Genomic DNA, 15,303 nt, shown 5'->3' with positions numbered 1-15,303 from the left:
AAAAAAAAAAAAAAAAAAAACACGAGAGGGGCTCCTCTATGATTCTCAACTTAGAACTTTCTTTGGGGCTATGTGGAGGACCACCTGAGCAGAAGAGAGACTGTCTCCATTTTGGCTGAGCACCAGCCAAACATTAGATACTATCTGGATAGCATAATGCAAATTACTTTCTCTGCATATGGCAGAGGTAAATGTAGGCCACCCACCTAGCTCAGCTCACAGTACTCACCTACTTCCCACAAATCTCAATCATCCCTCCTCAAGCCACTCCTCCACTGAATAAAACACGGTTGCCTCCCTGGGTCAGCCTCTTTGTTCCAGAAAGCCATCTTCATGGCTGAACTTAGGGGCCCTTGTCTCACCAGTAATTATAAATATGTTTTAGTGTCTTTACTTTTGCCATGGGTTGCACAGGGAGTGGTAGATTGGTATTAACTTGGTGGGATTCCAATAATGTATATTTGGGATTACAAATATTAACTTCTTGGACCAACTAAGAACCTAGAGGAGTCTCCTACAGGGCTATTTGCTGTAGGCAAATATTTCCGGGATAATCAGGCAAGTGTCAAATGTATGGCCATTGGCAGAACTTTGTGTTAAAGGGTCAGGTTGAAATTTTTTTCTTCCTAAGATTGAAAGATAAATTATTTAAAAAAATGTTTTTAACTTGTCTTTCCTTCCTACTCACATTAGAAAGAATATAGGAAAGATTATGAAGAGTCCATTAAAGGCAGAAACCTAACAGGCCTGGAGGTCACGCCAGCTTTATTACATGTCAAATATGCAACCAAAATAGCAAGTGAGGTAGTGACCACTCTGTCTTTTCTTTCCCTCTTGATCCAAATAATTGCACTAATGACACTCATCAATGTATTCCTGTCATTTTCATCACCACCTAACTGCAAGTTTCAGGTTGAGTTCACATGTGTTTGGTACTACCGCCTAATGTGTTATCCTGATAATTCTTCTAATCTCTCAGGGAATACCTAATGAAAATATGCTTACTCTAGCCTTCTATTAATTCCTACTCTTTTGTTTGATATTTAATATTAACTGATGAAGCTTATACCCTGCCTTTGATTATATCTTAGCTGTGAGCTGTTAAACATGGTTGTTTTCTGATTGTGCCCTTCACCTAAGAGAGCAACCTAGGCTTTCTTGTCAAGACTCTTGCTTTTACTTTGTGATCTAGAGAGAGTACAGGAAAGATCTAGAGGAAAGCATCCGGGGAAAGGGCCTCACTGAAATGGAAGATACTCCTGACATGGTACGAGCAAAGAATGCCACTCAGATTCTCAATGAGGTAAGACCACACCCAAGCACAGGCCCATTAAGTAATAGAGTCTCCTCTTTACTGAAGTTCCACCAAAAGACACACATGCAGAAAGAGATAAAGTTTTTCCAATTGCTAAATCTATATCCAATACTAACTCTTAGATATGTAAATTTCTGAATAGTTGTTATAACTAATTATTTAACTAATATTATTTGATTTAACCTTGATACATTTGATGTACTTAAATTAAAATGCAACAGTAGGGGCTGGGGAAATAGCTCAGTAAAATAAGTGCTTGCCTGGCAAGTACAAGGGCCTGAGTTCAATCCCTGGCTCCAAAAAATAAAAAATAAAATAAACTACAACAGTGGAGTGGTGTGCCCTTAAATTTAATCTTAGTTATGTAAACAAATCAGATTTAAAATTTGCTTTTCATTTTAACTTTCTAAGTGTAGAATGATAGAATCATTGAAAAGGAGGAGTTATGTTGACTCATAACGAAATGCATAGGGTGTTTTCCTACGGTGGCTTTTCCCTACACACCACTCCATCCTGTTATATGCAGCTGAACATAAATGCTAAGAGAGACACTGCTGTGACAACTGGGGCAGTGTGTTATATAGAATATATTTCATAGTCACTCTGTTCAGTTACCACCTACTAGATGTTAGGTGACTTTTCTTTTAATAATGTATTTATAGAAAGAATATAAGCGAGACCTGGAACTGGAAGTCAAGGGAAGAGGCTTGAATGCCATGGCCAATGAAACTCCAGATTTTATGCGGGCCAAGAATGCTACTGACATTGCCAGCCAGGTCAGTGTGTCTAGCACAGGTCAGACTTTCAAGCAAGTAGTTGATAGGGAGATGGCTCAGTAGAATAAGCACTTACCTGGAAAGCACAAGAGGCTGAGTTCAAACCCCAGTTCTGCAAAAAGAAAAAAAAGAAAGAAAGAAAATAGTTGAGATTATAAGAATACAGAGTTGTCCCTCTGTCCTCTAGTTTGTCAGTGACAAACACATACAGTGGCATTGAACATTTGCCTAGTGGAATTGATTCCAAGGAAAGGATTGAGGACTCTGCCGGCTGCTTTCTGCATCTTCAGAACAAAGGGCAGAAGCTGGGGAACCAAATCGCTTGAAGCAGGAGCCGATGTTGACATCCTGACCTTGCTTTTTAGTCAATCCACCCTTCATTTGGTGCCAAGAATTCCTTACTTAGAGTATTTTTGGGAGTTCTTTCTTCCCCTGCTTTCAAGGCCAAAATTTACACACATCTTTTGGGTGTCCGTAGTATCTGATGCTAATTGATGTGTGTATTTTACCTAATTGTCACTCTGTCAGCTCTCAAGTACAAAACTCATTGCTGACTCTCTGCTGATTATCTTCCTTACACATACTCAATCCCACACATAAATAGGTGAGAAGTCTTTCAACAGACAAGAGCTTCTTTATGAACTCACTCTTCCATTTAAAGCTATAGACATGATAGGAAGAAATATCCGTTGAATCTTAACTCTTAGAAAGCAAATACTAATTGTTTCTTAATTAAACCAAACCAAAACATGGTGTGCGCAGTCAAGTGTGGTGGTGCCTACCCGTAACCCTAGGATTCAAGAGGCAGAGGCAGAAGAATTGAGAGTTCAATACTGTGTCTCAAAAACCAAACTATTGTACACTTCAAAAACATTTACTCAGTTCTTGGGTGCCTTCTACAGATTAAGTACAAGCAATCAGCAGAAATGGAAAAGGCCAATTTCACCTCTGTGGTTGATACTCCAGAGATTATTCATGCCCAGCAAGTGAAGAACCTTTCGAGCCAGGTAAGTGCATTCTTTTTCATGGTACCTCTCACCTGCCCCAATCATGACAAGCAAAGCTCCTTCCTCTAATGCCTAAGCAAGTGTTTCAAATCACAGTTTTCACCAAGAAAATAAAAGAGATTTACTTTTGATGGTGCAGGCTTGGGTCAGAGCTGAAATGTTGGATTTAACATAAATTATAAAACAAGCAGTTTCCCTCAGAGGTGGAACGTCAGGCCTTGAGCTACCAAGCTGCATTGGTGGGGGAGTCTGGGAGGCCAACATCCCTTGAAGTATGAGGGACTGAGGGCTGCCCTGCCCTTTGTTTCTGACATTGCTGATGTTTGAGGAAAAGGGCAGATTGCCTACTCCCAGAATAGGCTCTGTCACTTATCCTGCTGGTGTGCGTTCAATTTGGCTGGTTCCCCAAAGCCTAAAATAGGGTAGGCAGATTACTTCTTCCCAGACTCAGATTAGTATTTACCTTTGAATGATACAATGGTGTTTTCCACAAAAGTACTTCTCAATTTCATCAAAAGTACGTATTTTATAACTGTAAAGCCTCTTACTTGAAGATTGATGCAAGCAGTTTGAGCTCACACACATATCCAGGATCTTATACTGAGTATTTCTTACTGCCAGGGGCATTGTTTAGGTCTTTTCTTTCAAAACTACCTTGGGAAGCAGAGAAATGACCAAAGTCCAAACAAAGCAATTGAGGCAACTTTTACTTAATCTTAAAAAAAAGAAAAGGACAGCTTATATTATTTTCATAGGAAATGAAGAATGCTTTTCTTTACATTTAGATTGCTAACAAGAGTCATGCAGGCCACTGTTTCCAGGACAGAGTGTGTGTTCCTGGGGAACGACTGTGTTCCTTCCAGAAATCTCTGCTTTAATTAGCTCCCAGTTAGATAAATAAAATCTAGGCTAAAATCTTTCCGAAACTTCCTCTGTGTATTGAGATTAAAATATTCCATACTTCCAGGCAATAGATAATACAATGTACTTACAGACAGAATAGTAAGTACATATTAGTTTATAATAGTTTTAGCCCCATTATAAAAGTGATTTGTCTCTTTCCTCCTCATCCCTGTATACCCAAACTTCCCTGAAAGTAGGAGAAATGCACACATTCAAAGCTAAAGGGTTAAGTGAAAGCACAGACTAACAAAAGGAGGAAGAAAAGGCTCTCGGGTGGAGTGTTTTTCTGCAGAGAATAACTAAAGCATCAGTCTGGTAGTAAGTTTGGCTGTATAGGGACACCACTGCTCAAGGACATATCAGTGCATTCAGGGAAGCCCAAGGAATAGTGATGGCCCAAGGAACAGTGGTGACCTCAGGGTTACCTTAGTCTCTAGTGCCATTAAGCCAGTTGCTGGGCATCAGAGACATGTCCTCGCAGCTCCTAGTTCTTCCTGCCTGTCATCACCTTCTCAATCATGCAGCCAAAGGCCCCAAACATACCTGCAGGAAGCTCAGTGAAAATCTCCTGCCCCCCAGCTAGGCTGTCTTTCAGAAGGTGGAAAACTCTAACCCTCCTGCTTCCTCTTGCCTGCCTGAATTGCTCCTGGCTGTGCTTTTCTCTAGCTCAGCCACTAATGCAGTCAACATCTCTATCTCCTTCCCAGGCCTCATCAGCAGTGACTGGTTCCATATGGATGAGTGAGCAACAGCCTCCCAGTGTGAGCTCTGCCCTGACAGTGGGTCCATCCTACTAAATGGGTGGCCTCAGTTCCCACTGAAAGGGCATGGCCATCAATGACTTGAGGACTGTGCTTTATATCTCTTACAAACATGAACGCTGGGGAGATGGCTCAGTGGAATAAGTGCTTCCCTGGCAAGCACAAGGGCCTGAGTTAGATCCTGGGTTCTGCCAAAAAAACCAAACAAACAAACATGAACACAAGAAGATGTAAAGAAATTTTCCTCTTGTGAGCTGGAAGGACTGCTTTAGGTGTTACTGGCCCATACTTTTGTAGTGTTCACCTTCCTTATGTCTTGGAATCTGTTCCCAGAAAAAGTACAAAGAAGATGCAGAGAAGTCCATGTCCTACTATGAGACTGTTTTGGACACGCCAGAGATGCAACGAGTCCGAGAAAACCAAAAGAACTTCAGCCTTGTAAGTTTTTGTTGAATCTAAGACACAACTCACTGGTGCCTGGGATCTCACAGGCTAAAAAAGGTGCTTTTGGACATGCACATGGGCGTCACAGCCCTGTGGGGTCTGTTGAGCAGCCCCCCATCACTCCGTCCTTCCCCTGGGAATATGTGCTGCCCACAACTTTCTCTGGGCTTACATTATGCCTGGATTCCAAACCACAGCAGCAAAGGCCCTCTGCTACTTGGTGGATAGCTTCCTGCTACCGACTGCGAACTGTCACCACCTTCCACTATTGGTGACACCTTTCTTTCTCAAAGTTAAATCTAAGCAAGGGGTACTTTAAAAAGAAAAAGAATAAACAATTTTACACATTTTAAGTTTCAAAAATGTAGCTCAGTGGTACAGCATGAGCTTGGCACGGAAGAGGCCCTGGGCTCCATCTCTAGCAACCCCCTCCCTGGTCAAATGAGTGTCTGCATAAACTTATTAAAGAATCTCAAAAAAAAAAAAAAAAAAAAAACCAAGAATTTTCCAAGCTGGGCATGGTGCCACATGCCTATAATCCTAGCACTTGGGAGGCTGAGACAGGAGGATCACTGTGAGTTCAAGGCCAGCCTACACCACATAGTGAAACACTATCCCCCCCCAAAAAAAAAGAAAAGAAAAAGGAAAAAAGAAAAAGAATTTCCCTTTGGCCATCAGACTGTGATTATTGAGGCATAAATTTTTAAATTTAGGGTTTTAACTTTATGCAACATAGAACAATTAAAAGTAAATGAAACAATGTTGATATCTTAACAAGATATTTACTCTTTCTTCATAGCTCCAATACCAGTGTGATCTTAAAAACAGTAAAGGAAAAATTACAGTTGTTCAAGACACGCCAGAAATACTGCGTGTTAAAGAAAATCAAAAGAATTTCAGCTCGGTATATTTACTATTTATTTTCCACCTAATGCTAACCTAATAATTCCATTTTCCTCCTTTAAAAAATACTAGCTTCACATTGATAGAGATAATTAACATCTAACCTCACAGTTAATACTACTGGTTATTTGTTAAAATTACCCATACTTTACTCCAGTGTCCTCGCTCCAGAGACCATCTGAAATAACAACTTAAATCTAACAAAGTAACTTTTTCTTTTTAAAATTTTTTAATCTCAGAGCAGTAACATGTGCTGTCTTGCTTCAAGAAGATGGATTTCTTTTTGACATTGCAATTTCTTTTCTTATATCTCCCGAAAGTAACGGACTGACTTTGCATTTTTAAATGGATTTTATGTTTCTTAAGGGAGGGGTTTTATGGTTGTTAATCGACACGCTTTGGTTTTTCTCATATTGTGTCAATATGGGACAATAATCTTACCAGCCTCGAGGTCTGAAGGTGATTTAGTGGTGTATGCTGGGTGTGTGATGGGGAAGGTCTCAGAAGCAATCCTCCAGCTTTTCCTGGGAACACCCTCCGGTGTCTTTTGTTCTCACAGAAGCCACGTGTCCCAGTGTTTCTCCAGGGATTGCTAGAGTTTCCTTCCTTCTGTATAACACTCTCCCGGTTCTGCATGCCCAGGTTTTGTATAAAGAGGATGTCTCTCCGGGAACGGCAATCGGAAAGACACCTGAGATGATGAGAGTGAAGAAGACTCAGGACCACATTAGCTCGGTAATGACACAGCACGCTCAGTATTTTCAGTCATACTCTGATAATTTACAGTGTCCCTTGGGAGGCACTGAAAGCCTTTGTCACTGTAAACAGCTTATGTTCTAAAGCTGGTAACTGCACACCCATCACCTCTTCATGTGTGCAGGGGCTGCAGTCACCTCAGACTCAGCGTGGTGCTGTGCCGCTTTCGTGAGGGAGCAGTGAGGCCTGAAAAGCACAGGCCTGCGAGAAAGTAGACAGCATCAGTCAGAAAACTGAACTTTCCGTGTATGTAAATATTCCTGCCCAGCCAAGGGAAGTGTCGGCATAGGATCTCCGGAATACAGTAGATCTCTCTTATCCAGTTTCTCCATCCCTGGCTTCAGTAACCTTTCACTCAGACCTGGTCCAAAAATATGCAGTGGAAAAAGCCAGAAATAAAAAATAAGTTTTAAATTGTGCACCATTCTGTGTGGCTTGATGCAACCCGGTGGCTTCCCGCCTGCGGTACGAATCATCCCTCCGTCCAGTACTCTCGTGCACTCTTTGCCACCTTCCCGTGCTAGCTGCCTCCATGCTGAGGCTGCCTGTCGTGGTATGCAGGGAACATGTTCAAGTCATCCTTCTTTTACTGAATGGCCTTACAGTGTAAGAGTAGTGAAACTAGCAATTTTAATGTGCAAAAGAGAAGTTATATAGTGTACTTCCTTTAAGTGAAAAAGCTGACAGCTCTTGACTTAAGGAATTTAAAAATTCATATGCTGAGGTTGTCATGATCTATAAGAGAATGAATCTTCCATCTGTGAACTTGTGAAGAAGGAAAAAGAAACCTGTCCTAGCCAGGCATGGTGTGGTGAACTTGTAGTGCCTGCTACCTAAGAGGCTGAGCCAGGAGGATCACTTGAGCCCATAAGTTTGAGACCATTCTGAGACCCTGTTTCAAAAACAAACTCATGTTGGTTTTATCATCTCTCAAATAGCAAATGACAGGCCATGGTGCATAATAACTGCCTAATGAAGACGAAAATGGCAATAAATTTGCCTATGTTTACTGGAAAATTTGCTTATGTTTATTAGAAAAAATGTAGTATATAGTTTGGTGCTATCCATGGTTTTAGCCTTCACTTGGGCGTCTTGGAATATTTCCTCCATGGGTAAAGGAAGACCACTGCATACAGAAAAGGTAAGAGATTACAACACAAGTACAAACTCTACTCCTGCCCCGAAGAGATCGAGAGTCCTTCTCTTCAGAGTTGTTCTCCTGTGACCCAATATCAGGATGTGGCCCCTTCCAAACTAGTATAATAGAGCTCATTTTATTTAAGTTCTGGCTTTAAAACTTATAGAGGAGCTGATAGATTGCTCAGCAGGCACAAATCCCTGGGTTCAGTCTTCAATGCACACATAAAAATTGTAGGGCCACAACCAAACACATGCACTTGTTGAAAAGAATGACCACACAGTGTAAGAATTGTTTCCTTTCTCATTTTTGTATAGGTGAAGTATAAAGAAGCAATTGGACAAGGAACTCCAATCCCTGACCTGCCTGAAGTAAAACGTGTCAAGGAGACCCAGAAGCATATTAGCTCGGTAGTGGCTCATACTCCCAGCATGCTTTGTGTGTGGCCGCCTCCCAACCGCTGCCTGACTGCCCTCTTCCTCTGCCGAACGCCTCCCATGCTTTGGGAGTGTTGTGAATCCTCCCTTGGCCCTAAAATATCCCTGCAAAAGTAGACAAGAAACCTCAGCCATATTATTTGGATCTCATTTCTGGTTCACTCCCTTTGGCTTCCTGTGGTACAAATCCATTTCCAATTTTATGCCCACTACTCAGAACATTCACCTATGGTTCCTATGTTGCTCTGAATTGCAATTCAGTTCCTTGTCTTTCTCTAATTTCATTCTGTTGCTCAAGACAGTCCTGCTCCCTTGCTTGGTAAAAGTTAAAGAAATATGACTTCGTTCCAAGGTGGTAGATTTTTTCTAAAATTTCCTAGCAAAACAAAATTGTCACACTGCTAGCTTGTTGCTGAGGCTAGGAATTAATCCATGACACAACCCCTCTTCCTCTTGCTCCTTAACCTATGCACTAGTATGCAATAGAATCTATTTATTTTAAAAAAAGAAGTCATTCATTCCTATAGCTGAAAGCTTTTGAAATTAAGGAGGAAGGAGACAAATAGCTCAGAAAGTAGAAGTTCCTTACTCTTTTCATTAAAATGTATAGTCCTTTGATCCTATAAACATATGGATCTTTCCCTGTTCAAAAAAGCAGGGAAAGATGGGCATGCCTATAATCCCAGCACTTTGGAGGCTGTTGTGGGATTGCAGAGAGTTGGAGGCCAGTCTGGGCTACAGAGTGAGTTCAAGGCCAGCCTGAACTACATAACAAGAACTTGTCTCAAAAAACAAACAACTACAAAAAAAAAAAAAAAAAAAGAATCATTAGAGAATGATTTAAAAAAAAGCAACGTATTTATTGAGTAGAAATCTACTATACTCAAGACACTAACAGGATGGAGCCAAGGAGATAGCTCAGTAGAAGAAGCACCTACCTGGCAAGTGCAGAGTCCTAAGTTCAATTCCTGGTACTGCCAAAAAAAAAAAAAAAAAAATGACACTAACACGAGGCACACTGTTAAATTTATTATCACCATTCAGTGTACTTCAGGCATGGAGTAAGTACTGGCTATAGAAAATGCAATTTAGTACCCAGTTTTCAAGGTGGTAAAGTGACTACTTTGAAGAGAACGTGAATATCTGTGGAATTTACTTTCCTTAATCCTCTAGTGTCATTTGAAGGCTAAATTGTTTTTAATGTGCTCTCACCAAATAACCTACATGTGGCTATAAATCTAAAGAACTGTTATTTTTGGTTATTATGGTTATTTTGCTTTTTGGGTATTCTAATTATTTTCTACAGGTTATGTACAAAGAAAACTTGGGAACAGGCATTCCAACCACTGTTACTCCAGAGATTGAAAGAGTCAAACGCAATCAAGAGAACTTTAGCTCGGTATTTATAAATATATCAATAAAAACTATTTCCCATTTTAAAAATCTACTAGAATAACCCATCATCCTTTTTTTTTTTCACCAGTAACATTTTAACAACAAATTCTGTGTGTGTCTGTGTGTGTATTACCTGACTCTCAACCATCTGGTTTAGTACCAAACCCATCCTATTGTTGTATTTTAACATTTTCAGCACCTGACTGGTGGCGATGCTATTTCACTGTATTTAGCATTAACATAAGGTCCTTATTTATACTCACATCTTATAATTCAGCACTTTCTGTTGTACTTTTCTATTCCTATTCCCAGAATTAGCACCATAGAGTTCTACCCAAAATTGTGACATATAAAACCAAAAGCATTATCTTTACTAAGTATTTTACTAAAAAACTCCTTCCATATCCACACTCAGTTCCCTTACTTCTTCAGTCTTTGTGCTTGTTTTGAATGTCTTCTGGGTACTTTCTTGTATCTCACAGGTTTTGTACAAAGAAAATTTGGGGAAAGGAACCCCTACAGCTATCACTCCAGAGATGGAGAGAGTCAAACGCAATCAAGAGAACTTTAGCTCGGTATTTCTTAGGGGACAAAAAAAAAACCCTTTGTTCTTATTGAAATAATTTTTAATATTTTAACATATTATAAATGTGAATTTACTAAATTCATGTAATGAAAGGAATAATACCAAATATTACCTGTTTTGAACCCAAATCTAATTTAGTATTTGCTTGAGTTCGGATGTGAAATTTTAACTATTTTGTCTAAAACGTAGGTATTCCTCATTTTCCTTAAAACCTGTTAATATTCAATGTTTCCTTCCTCCAACCCCCCCCCCTCCCTGAATAATGATAGGAGTTTCTAACGGTGTGGCCTAAGTCAAAAGTAAAATCTAACACCTCTTCATAAGGACAATGCTAATTAGAATTTTATATAATTTATTATGGCTACTTGTATTCTTTGTGTTTTTAGCTTTCCTTAGAAGACTCTGATTCTTAAACATTTTTATTCAAGACAACACAGTAATTCACAGTAACTCAGTGGTCCAAACTTAATTTTCTCAGCTTTTTTTTTTTTTTTTTTTTTTTTTTTTGATACCATGCAAGAAATAAAAAGAGCTTTTCTGGAGGATATATTCAGGACCATAGAAAACTAAGCTACTTATTTTCTAATTTAGTATTACCAACAGTTCATTCCTGATGTTAATTTCCATCAGCTTAGGTGCCATTTGACAAGGCCTAATCTTTCTGTCTTTGAGAGAAAGCACATGTAAGCCAAGCCAGTCCTACCCACAGGCTGGCGCCGTGCACGCGCTGAGGCTACACAACTTGGCATTGAGCTGCACGTGACTCCACACCCACAGGTGGTCTTTGACTGCTCTGTTTTGTAAAGTTAGGTCTCTTTCACTTCACTGTAAGCACAAACACAAATGCTTCACGAAACTTCTAGAAGACGAGGCAGGGTGGCCCGCACCTGTAATCCCAGCTCTTGGGAGGCTGTAAACATGAGAATCACTACGATTCCAATCTAGTAGTGAGACCCTGAACACCCTGTAGACCCTTCCCTAAAAATACAAAAAATAAAACAAAACAAAAGAAACTTCTAGAGATGAAATCTACCTAAACAGTGGGTTCAGGCTGATGTCACTGTTGGTTTTGTGCACGCAGATATTGTACAAAGAAAATCTGAGCAAGGGGACCCCCCTTCCTGTCACTCCTGAGATGGAGCGAGTCAAACGCAATCAAGAAAACTTTAGCTCGGTATTTGGGGGAAATTTTCTTTAATTCTATATTAAAAACAATAACTTCTGTGAAACAGATCATCTATTTGAGCCTTTCTAATAATCAACTTAACATTTAAAAAACCTCTCACAATAGAATTCTTCTGTTTTGGGGATGTTTTACTTACCATTTGATCTAATGCTTTATATTTTCCTTAATTGTCCCTAAGAATCTTAGCTGATTCCTTTCCTTCTCTTTTCACATTCGTGTTACTGTTGGTACTTTTGAAGTTAACTGATTTCCAAAAACAACATGAACTCTGAAGCTCTTGTTTACTTGGAGCTCTTTTTATCTGATGATGTGTTTTGGTTGGTCACAAGGCAAGTACTGAGCCCATGGCCATGTGTAAAAGTAGTAGCTCTTGCTTGGGAACAGGGGTCCCTTTAACATAGATCTTACCTGAGTACACAGTAACACCTGGAAAATTACTCAGTATTGGGACCAGAAAGACTCCTACTTTGACATTTGTCCTGAATAAGTAATTCACAAATAGAAATCCAGGTCTTCTGGCTTTCAAGATAATGTGAAAGGCATATCATGCATTTAACTTTACTGTCATTTATTCTTCTATTAATTGTTCCTGAAAAACTCTATGATACCCATAGGGTCTGTGATATTCTTGATAAAGATCTTAGGTTAACTTATCCCTGACATGGAAAATAAAACGTCATTATCTGGATTTACTTTTAGAGGTGGGAGATTAATCTAAAATGCTTCTGTCATTTTAAATATTCTCTAAAGTTTGATTCTTTCACATCATTAGAATAGTAGATTCTTCTGGTCCCACTGTCTTGGTTTGACCTTGCTTTTTACTTACTATTTTCTAACAATTTTTCAATTTTTATTAAATATTCAATATAAGTTATTATATCTTTTAAAATGTTTTATTTACTTTTATCCCTCTGGATTATTATTATTATTAATTATTCCTTTTTTGAAAGATTTGTATCAGTTCTTAAAATTGTTTCAATTATTTCCTTCTGTGTGAGAGTAAATATAATTATTGTTTGACTCTATTTGAAAATAATGATCCAGATGGTGCTGGACAACTTTTTCTTTTTTGAGTAATCATTCGTGTTAACTGCATTAGGCAGTCTTGCAGTAGGCAGTCTTGTTCAGTGGTGCACAGGCATTGCAGATACTGTGGGAAGTTGTAAATATTGAAATATTAATATTTAAATATTAAAACACTGATGTTTAGACTTTACTATCTTTTACAATCTCAGCAAAGGCCACTTTTGCATAGTGTACTATTGTTTGGTCTAGAGTTTTAAATATCTGTTATATTGTAAGACAAACATTCTGAGTAGGAAAAATATTTGGTGCTCTAACTTTAAAGTAGGTTTTCTATTATACACAAAGCAACTTAGTGCTCTTAGAAGACTATTTGTATCTTTCCCTTAATTCCTGACACAGACAGTAAACATTTCTGGGAGGGTTAGGGTAAAACAACAAGCATCAAATAGACTGGCCCTGCAGTGTGTTCTCACCGGGCCCTGCACCTGCATGGCGTGGTGGGCAAGGTGAATCTTTCTCGATGACCATAGTCTCTAACTAGCTCCCCACAAGATAGACAGGGGGGCTGTTCTGACTGCTCGTGTCTTTTCCAGATGCTTTCTTTGTGTCATACAGGTATTGTATAAAGAGAACCTCGGAAAAGGGATTGCAATCCCCATCACTCCAGAGATGGAGAGAGTCAAACACAATCAAGAAAATTTTAGTTCGGTATTTAAAATTTAAAAGAAAATCCCTTTAACTATTCTTTAAAAGCTTTAAAAAGATTAATGGCTAGATTTTAAAAACCTAATCAACTTATCACCATAAGATTTCTGATTGTCTTGTTTCCAGTTTAATGTTGCCATTTCCTATAAATCAGTGTCCCCACTTTGGTTAAAAACTATAATAATTTGACTTAATTTTAAAAAGTGTTCAATATATTCCAGCTTTTAAAAACATAACATTCTCAGTGTCTAAGCATACACATTTACCCTGCTTTGGCAAATTGGTTCTGGATGTAAAGCTTTGAAAAAAAATCTATTCTGTTGGCCTCATTTCTGGTTCTAACTGTCTCTGTCTCTGTTGGAACTTGTACAGATGTTTTGACGTTTCCTTTTTTAGCATCTTGCCATTATCCTCTATTTGGATTAAAAATAATTCTTCCCAATATGTCTACCCAAACTAAAAATTAAGCACTTTGGCTTCTTTTGAAAATCAACAAAAAAGATTATGTGTGTGTGTGTCTTCATATGTGTAATATTTTTAAAAAACTATCCAAATATCTTTATGTGGTTTATTAATAGCATTTCCAAATCAAAAATAACTTCCTTGGTTCTGTTCCTGTCCCTCATCTGTCCTATTTTTCCCTCTTCACATAACAAGGAAGACTAATTTCTAGGAAGACTAATTTCTCACTTTCACGGAGTTCATCGTCCAATGCTACAGAGATTAATTCCAACAACGAAAATAACAGATTTTTTTTCCATGTTTCTTAGTTCTGCTCTTTCTTGCATTCTTTTGCTTTTACCTTTAGGCTAATCCAGGTTGAACCTAATCTTGCCCGGTATTTCCCTTTCTCTAACTCCTTCTCTTCCCTCCTCTTCCCACTCTCAACTGCTCCAAAAGGGAAACTGTCAGTGACTGACTGTTCTTTTCATTCTGGATGCTTTCTTATCACACAGGTATTATACAAAGAAAACCTGGGGACAGGGATTCCAATCCCCATCACTCCTGAGATGCAGAGAATCAAACACAATCAAGAAAACATTAGCTCGGTATTTTGGAAAGAAGGGGGGCACAGATGCCATTTAACTTTAGAATGAGGGCTGGGGAGCCCGCTTAGTGCTATAAGCTCCTGACTGGCATGCACAAGGTCCTGAGTCTGATGGCCGGTACCACACACACACACACAAAAAAAAAAAAAACCCTTCAGAATTAAACAGAGCCTTAATATTTATTCTTTTTTTGTTCTTAAACCCTCTTCCCTTCCTTTGCTTCTAATGTACCTTATCTTCCACAAGGACAAATTTTCTCATTTCTGTGATGCAGTTAATTTTTATTTTTTCTTCATCTGAATTTTTCTTTTCATTTATTCTTTTTTTATGTATTGGTACAGGGTCCCACTTCGCAGATCAGCCTTATAGTGATCCTTCTGTTTTCAGCCTCCCCAGCACCAGGATTACAGGCGTGCACCAGGGAATCCCATGGTTCTGCCAGGGATTGAACTCGGTGGCTGGCTCAGTGCACCCCAGGGTGTGGCCGGCGTGGCCTGTGGTGCCTGGGATCGAAGCCCAGTCCCTGTGTTTGCCTAAGCAGGCTCTTAGTCTGTTGAGCTATCTCACTCGCCCCAACTGAACATTTCTTTAAAAAAAAAAAAAAAAAAAAAAAAAAAGTTTCAGTTTGTGTGGGTAACAAAATCAAGTCCTGACAGACTCAAAATCCCTGTGCTTGTTTAGGAGTCACCATGCTTACAAAAATAAAGGAAAAAATAAAGAAAACATGGATCACTACAGTAACTCAGCAGCTGCGGTCCTTGCTTCCATAGAGGGCGCAGATTCCCTGATCCAGTAACAGCTTCCATGCGTCTTGTCAGCGTACAAGTTCCGACTCCTTGGACTACTGTGCCATTTTGTCCCAGGAAGCTGAACTCATCCTTAGAACCCTGCGGCAGATGCTGTGTCACTCACAGCC

The 15,303-nt window shown here is 39.2% G+C and overlaps 1 protein-coding gene across 42 annotated transcripts in view; it reads left to right on the top strand.

The window, feature by feature from the left end:
- Neb (nebulin) overlaps positions 1 to 15,303 on the top strand; it is a 221,833-nt gene that overhangs the window by 193,138 nt on the left and 13,392 nt on the right. For 20 of the 42 annotated variants that reach the window (XM_023721397.1, XM_023721387.1, XM_023721355.1 and 17 more), the window contains 13 exons: positions 694 to 804; positions 1,193 to 1,303; positions 1,978 to 2,091; positions 2,994 to 3,098; positions 5,096 to 5,200; positions 6,006 to 6,110; positions 6,752 to 6,844; positions 8,321 to 8,413; positions 9,747 to 9,839; positions 10,318 to 10,410; positions 11,503 to 11,595; positions 13,249 to 13,341; positions 14,295 to 14,389. In XM_023721397.1, coding sequence (XP_023577165.1) covers positions 694 to 804; positions 1,193 to 1,303; positions 1,978 to 2,091; positions 2,994 to 3,098; positions 5,096 to 5,200; positions 6,006 to 6,110; positions 6,752 to 6,844; positions 8,321 to 8,413; positions 9,747 to 9,839; positions 10,318 to 10,410; positions 11,503 to 11,595; positions 13,249 to 13,341; positions 14,295 to 14,389 — 1,304 coding nt within the window. Of the gene's footprint in view, positions 1 to 693; positions 805 to 1,192; positions 1,304 to 1,977; positions 2,092 to 2,993; positions 3,099 to 5,095; positions 5,201 to 6,005; positions 6,111 to 6,751; positions 6,845 to 8,320; positions 8,414 to 9,746; positions 9,842 to 10,317; positions 10,413 to 11,502; positions 11,598 to 13,248; positions 13,344 to 14,294; positions 14,390 to 15,303 lie in introns of all 42 variants that reach the window. The other 22 variants (XM_023721385.1, XM_023721380.1, XM_023721378.1 and 19 more) reach the window with 15 other exon arrangements.

This window comes from Octodon degus, unplaced genomic scaffold (assembly GCF_000260255.1).
Source record: "Octodon degus isolate 3935 unplaced genomic scaffold, OctDeg1.0 scaffold00082, whole genome shotgun sequence".
NCBI lineage: Eukaryota > Metazoa > Chordata > Mammalia > Rodentia > Octodontidae > Octodon > Octodon degus.
The sequence above is the reverse complement of the archived record's forward strand: the minus strand, read 5'-3'. Positions and strand labels throughout refer to the sequence as shown.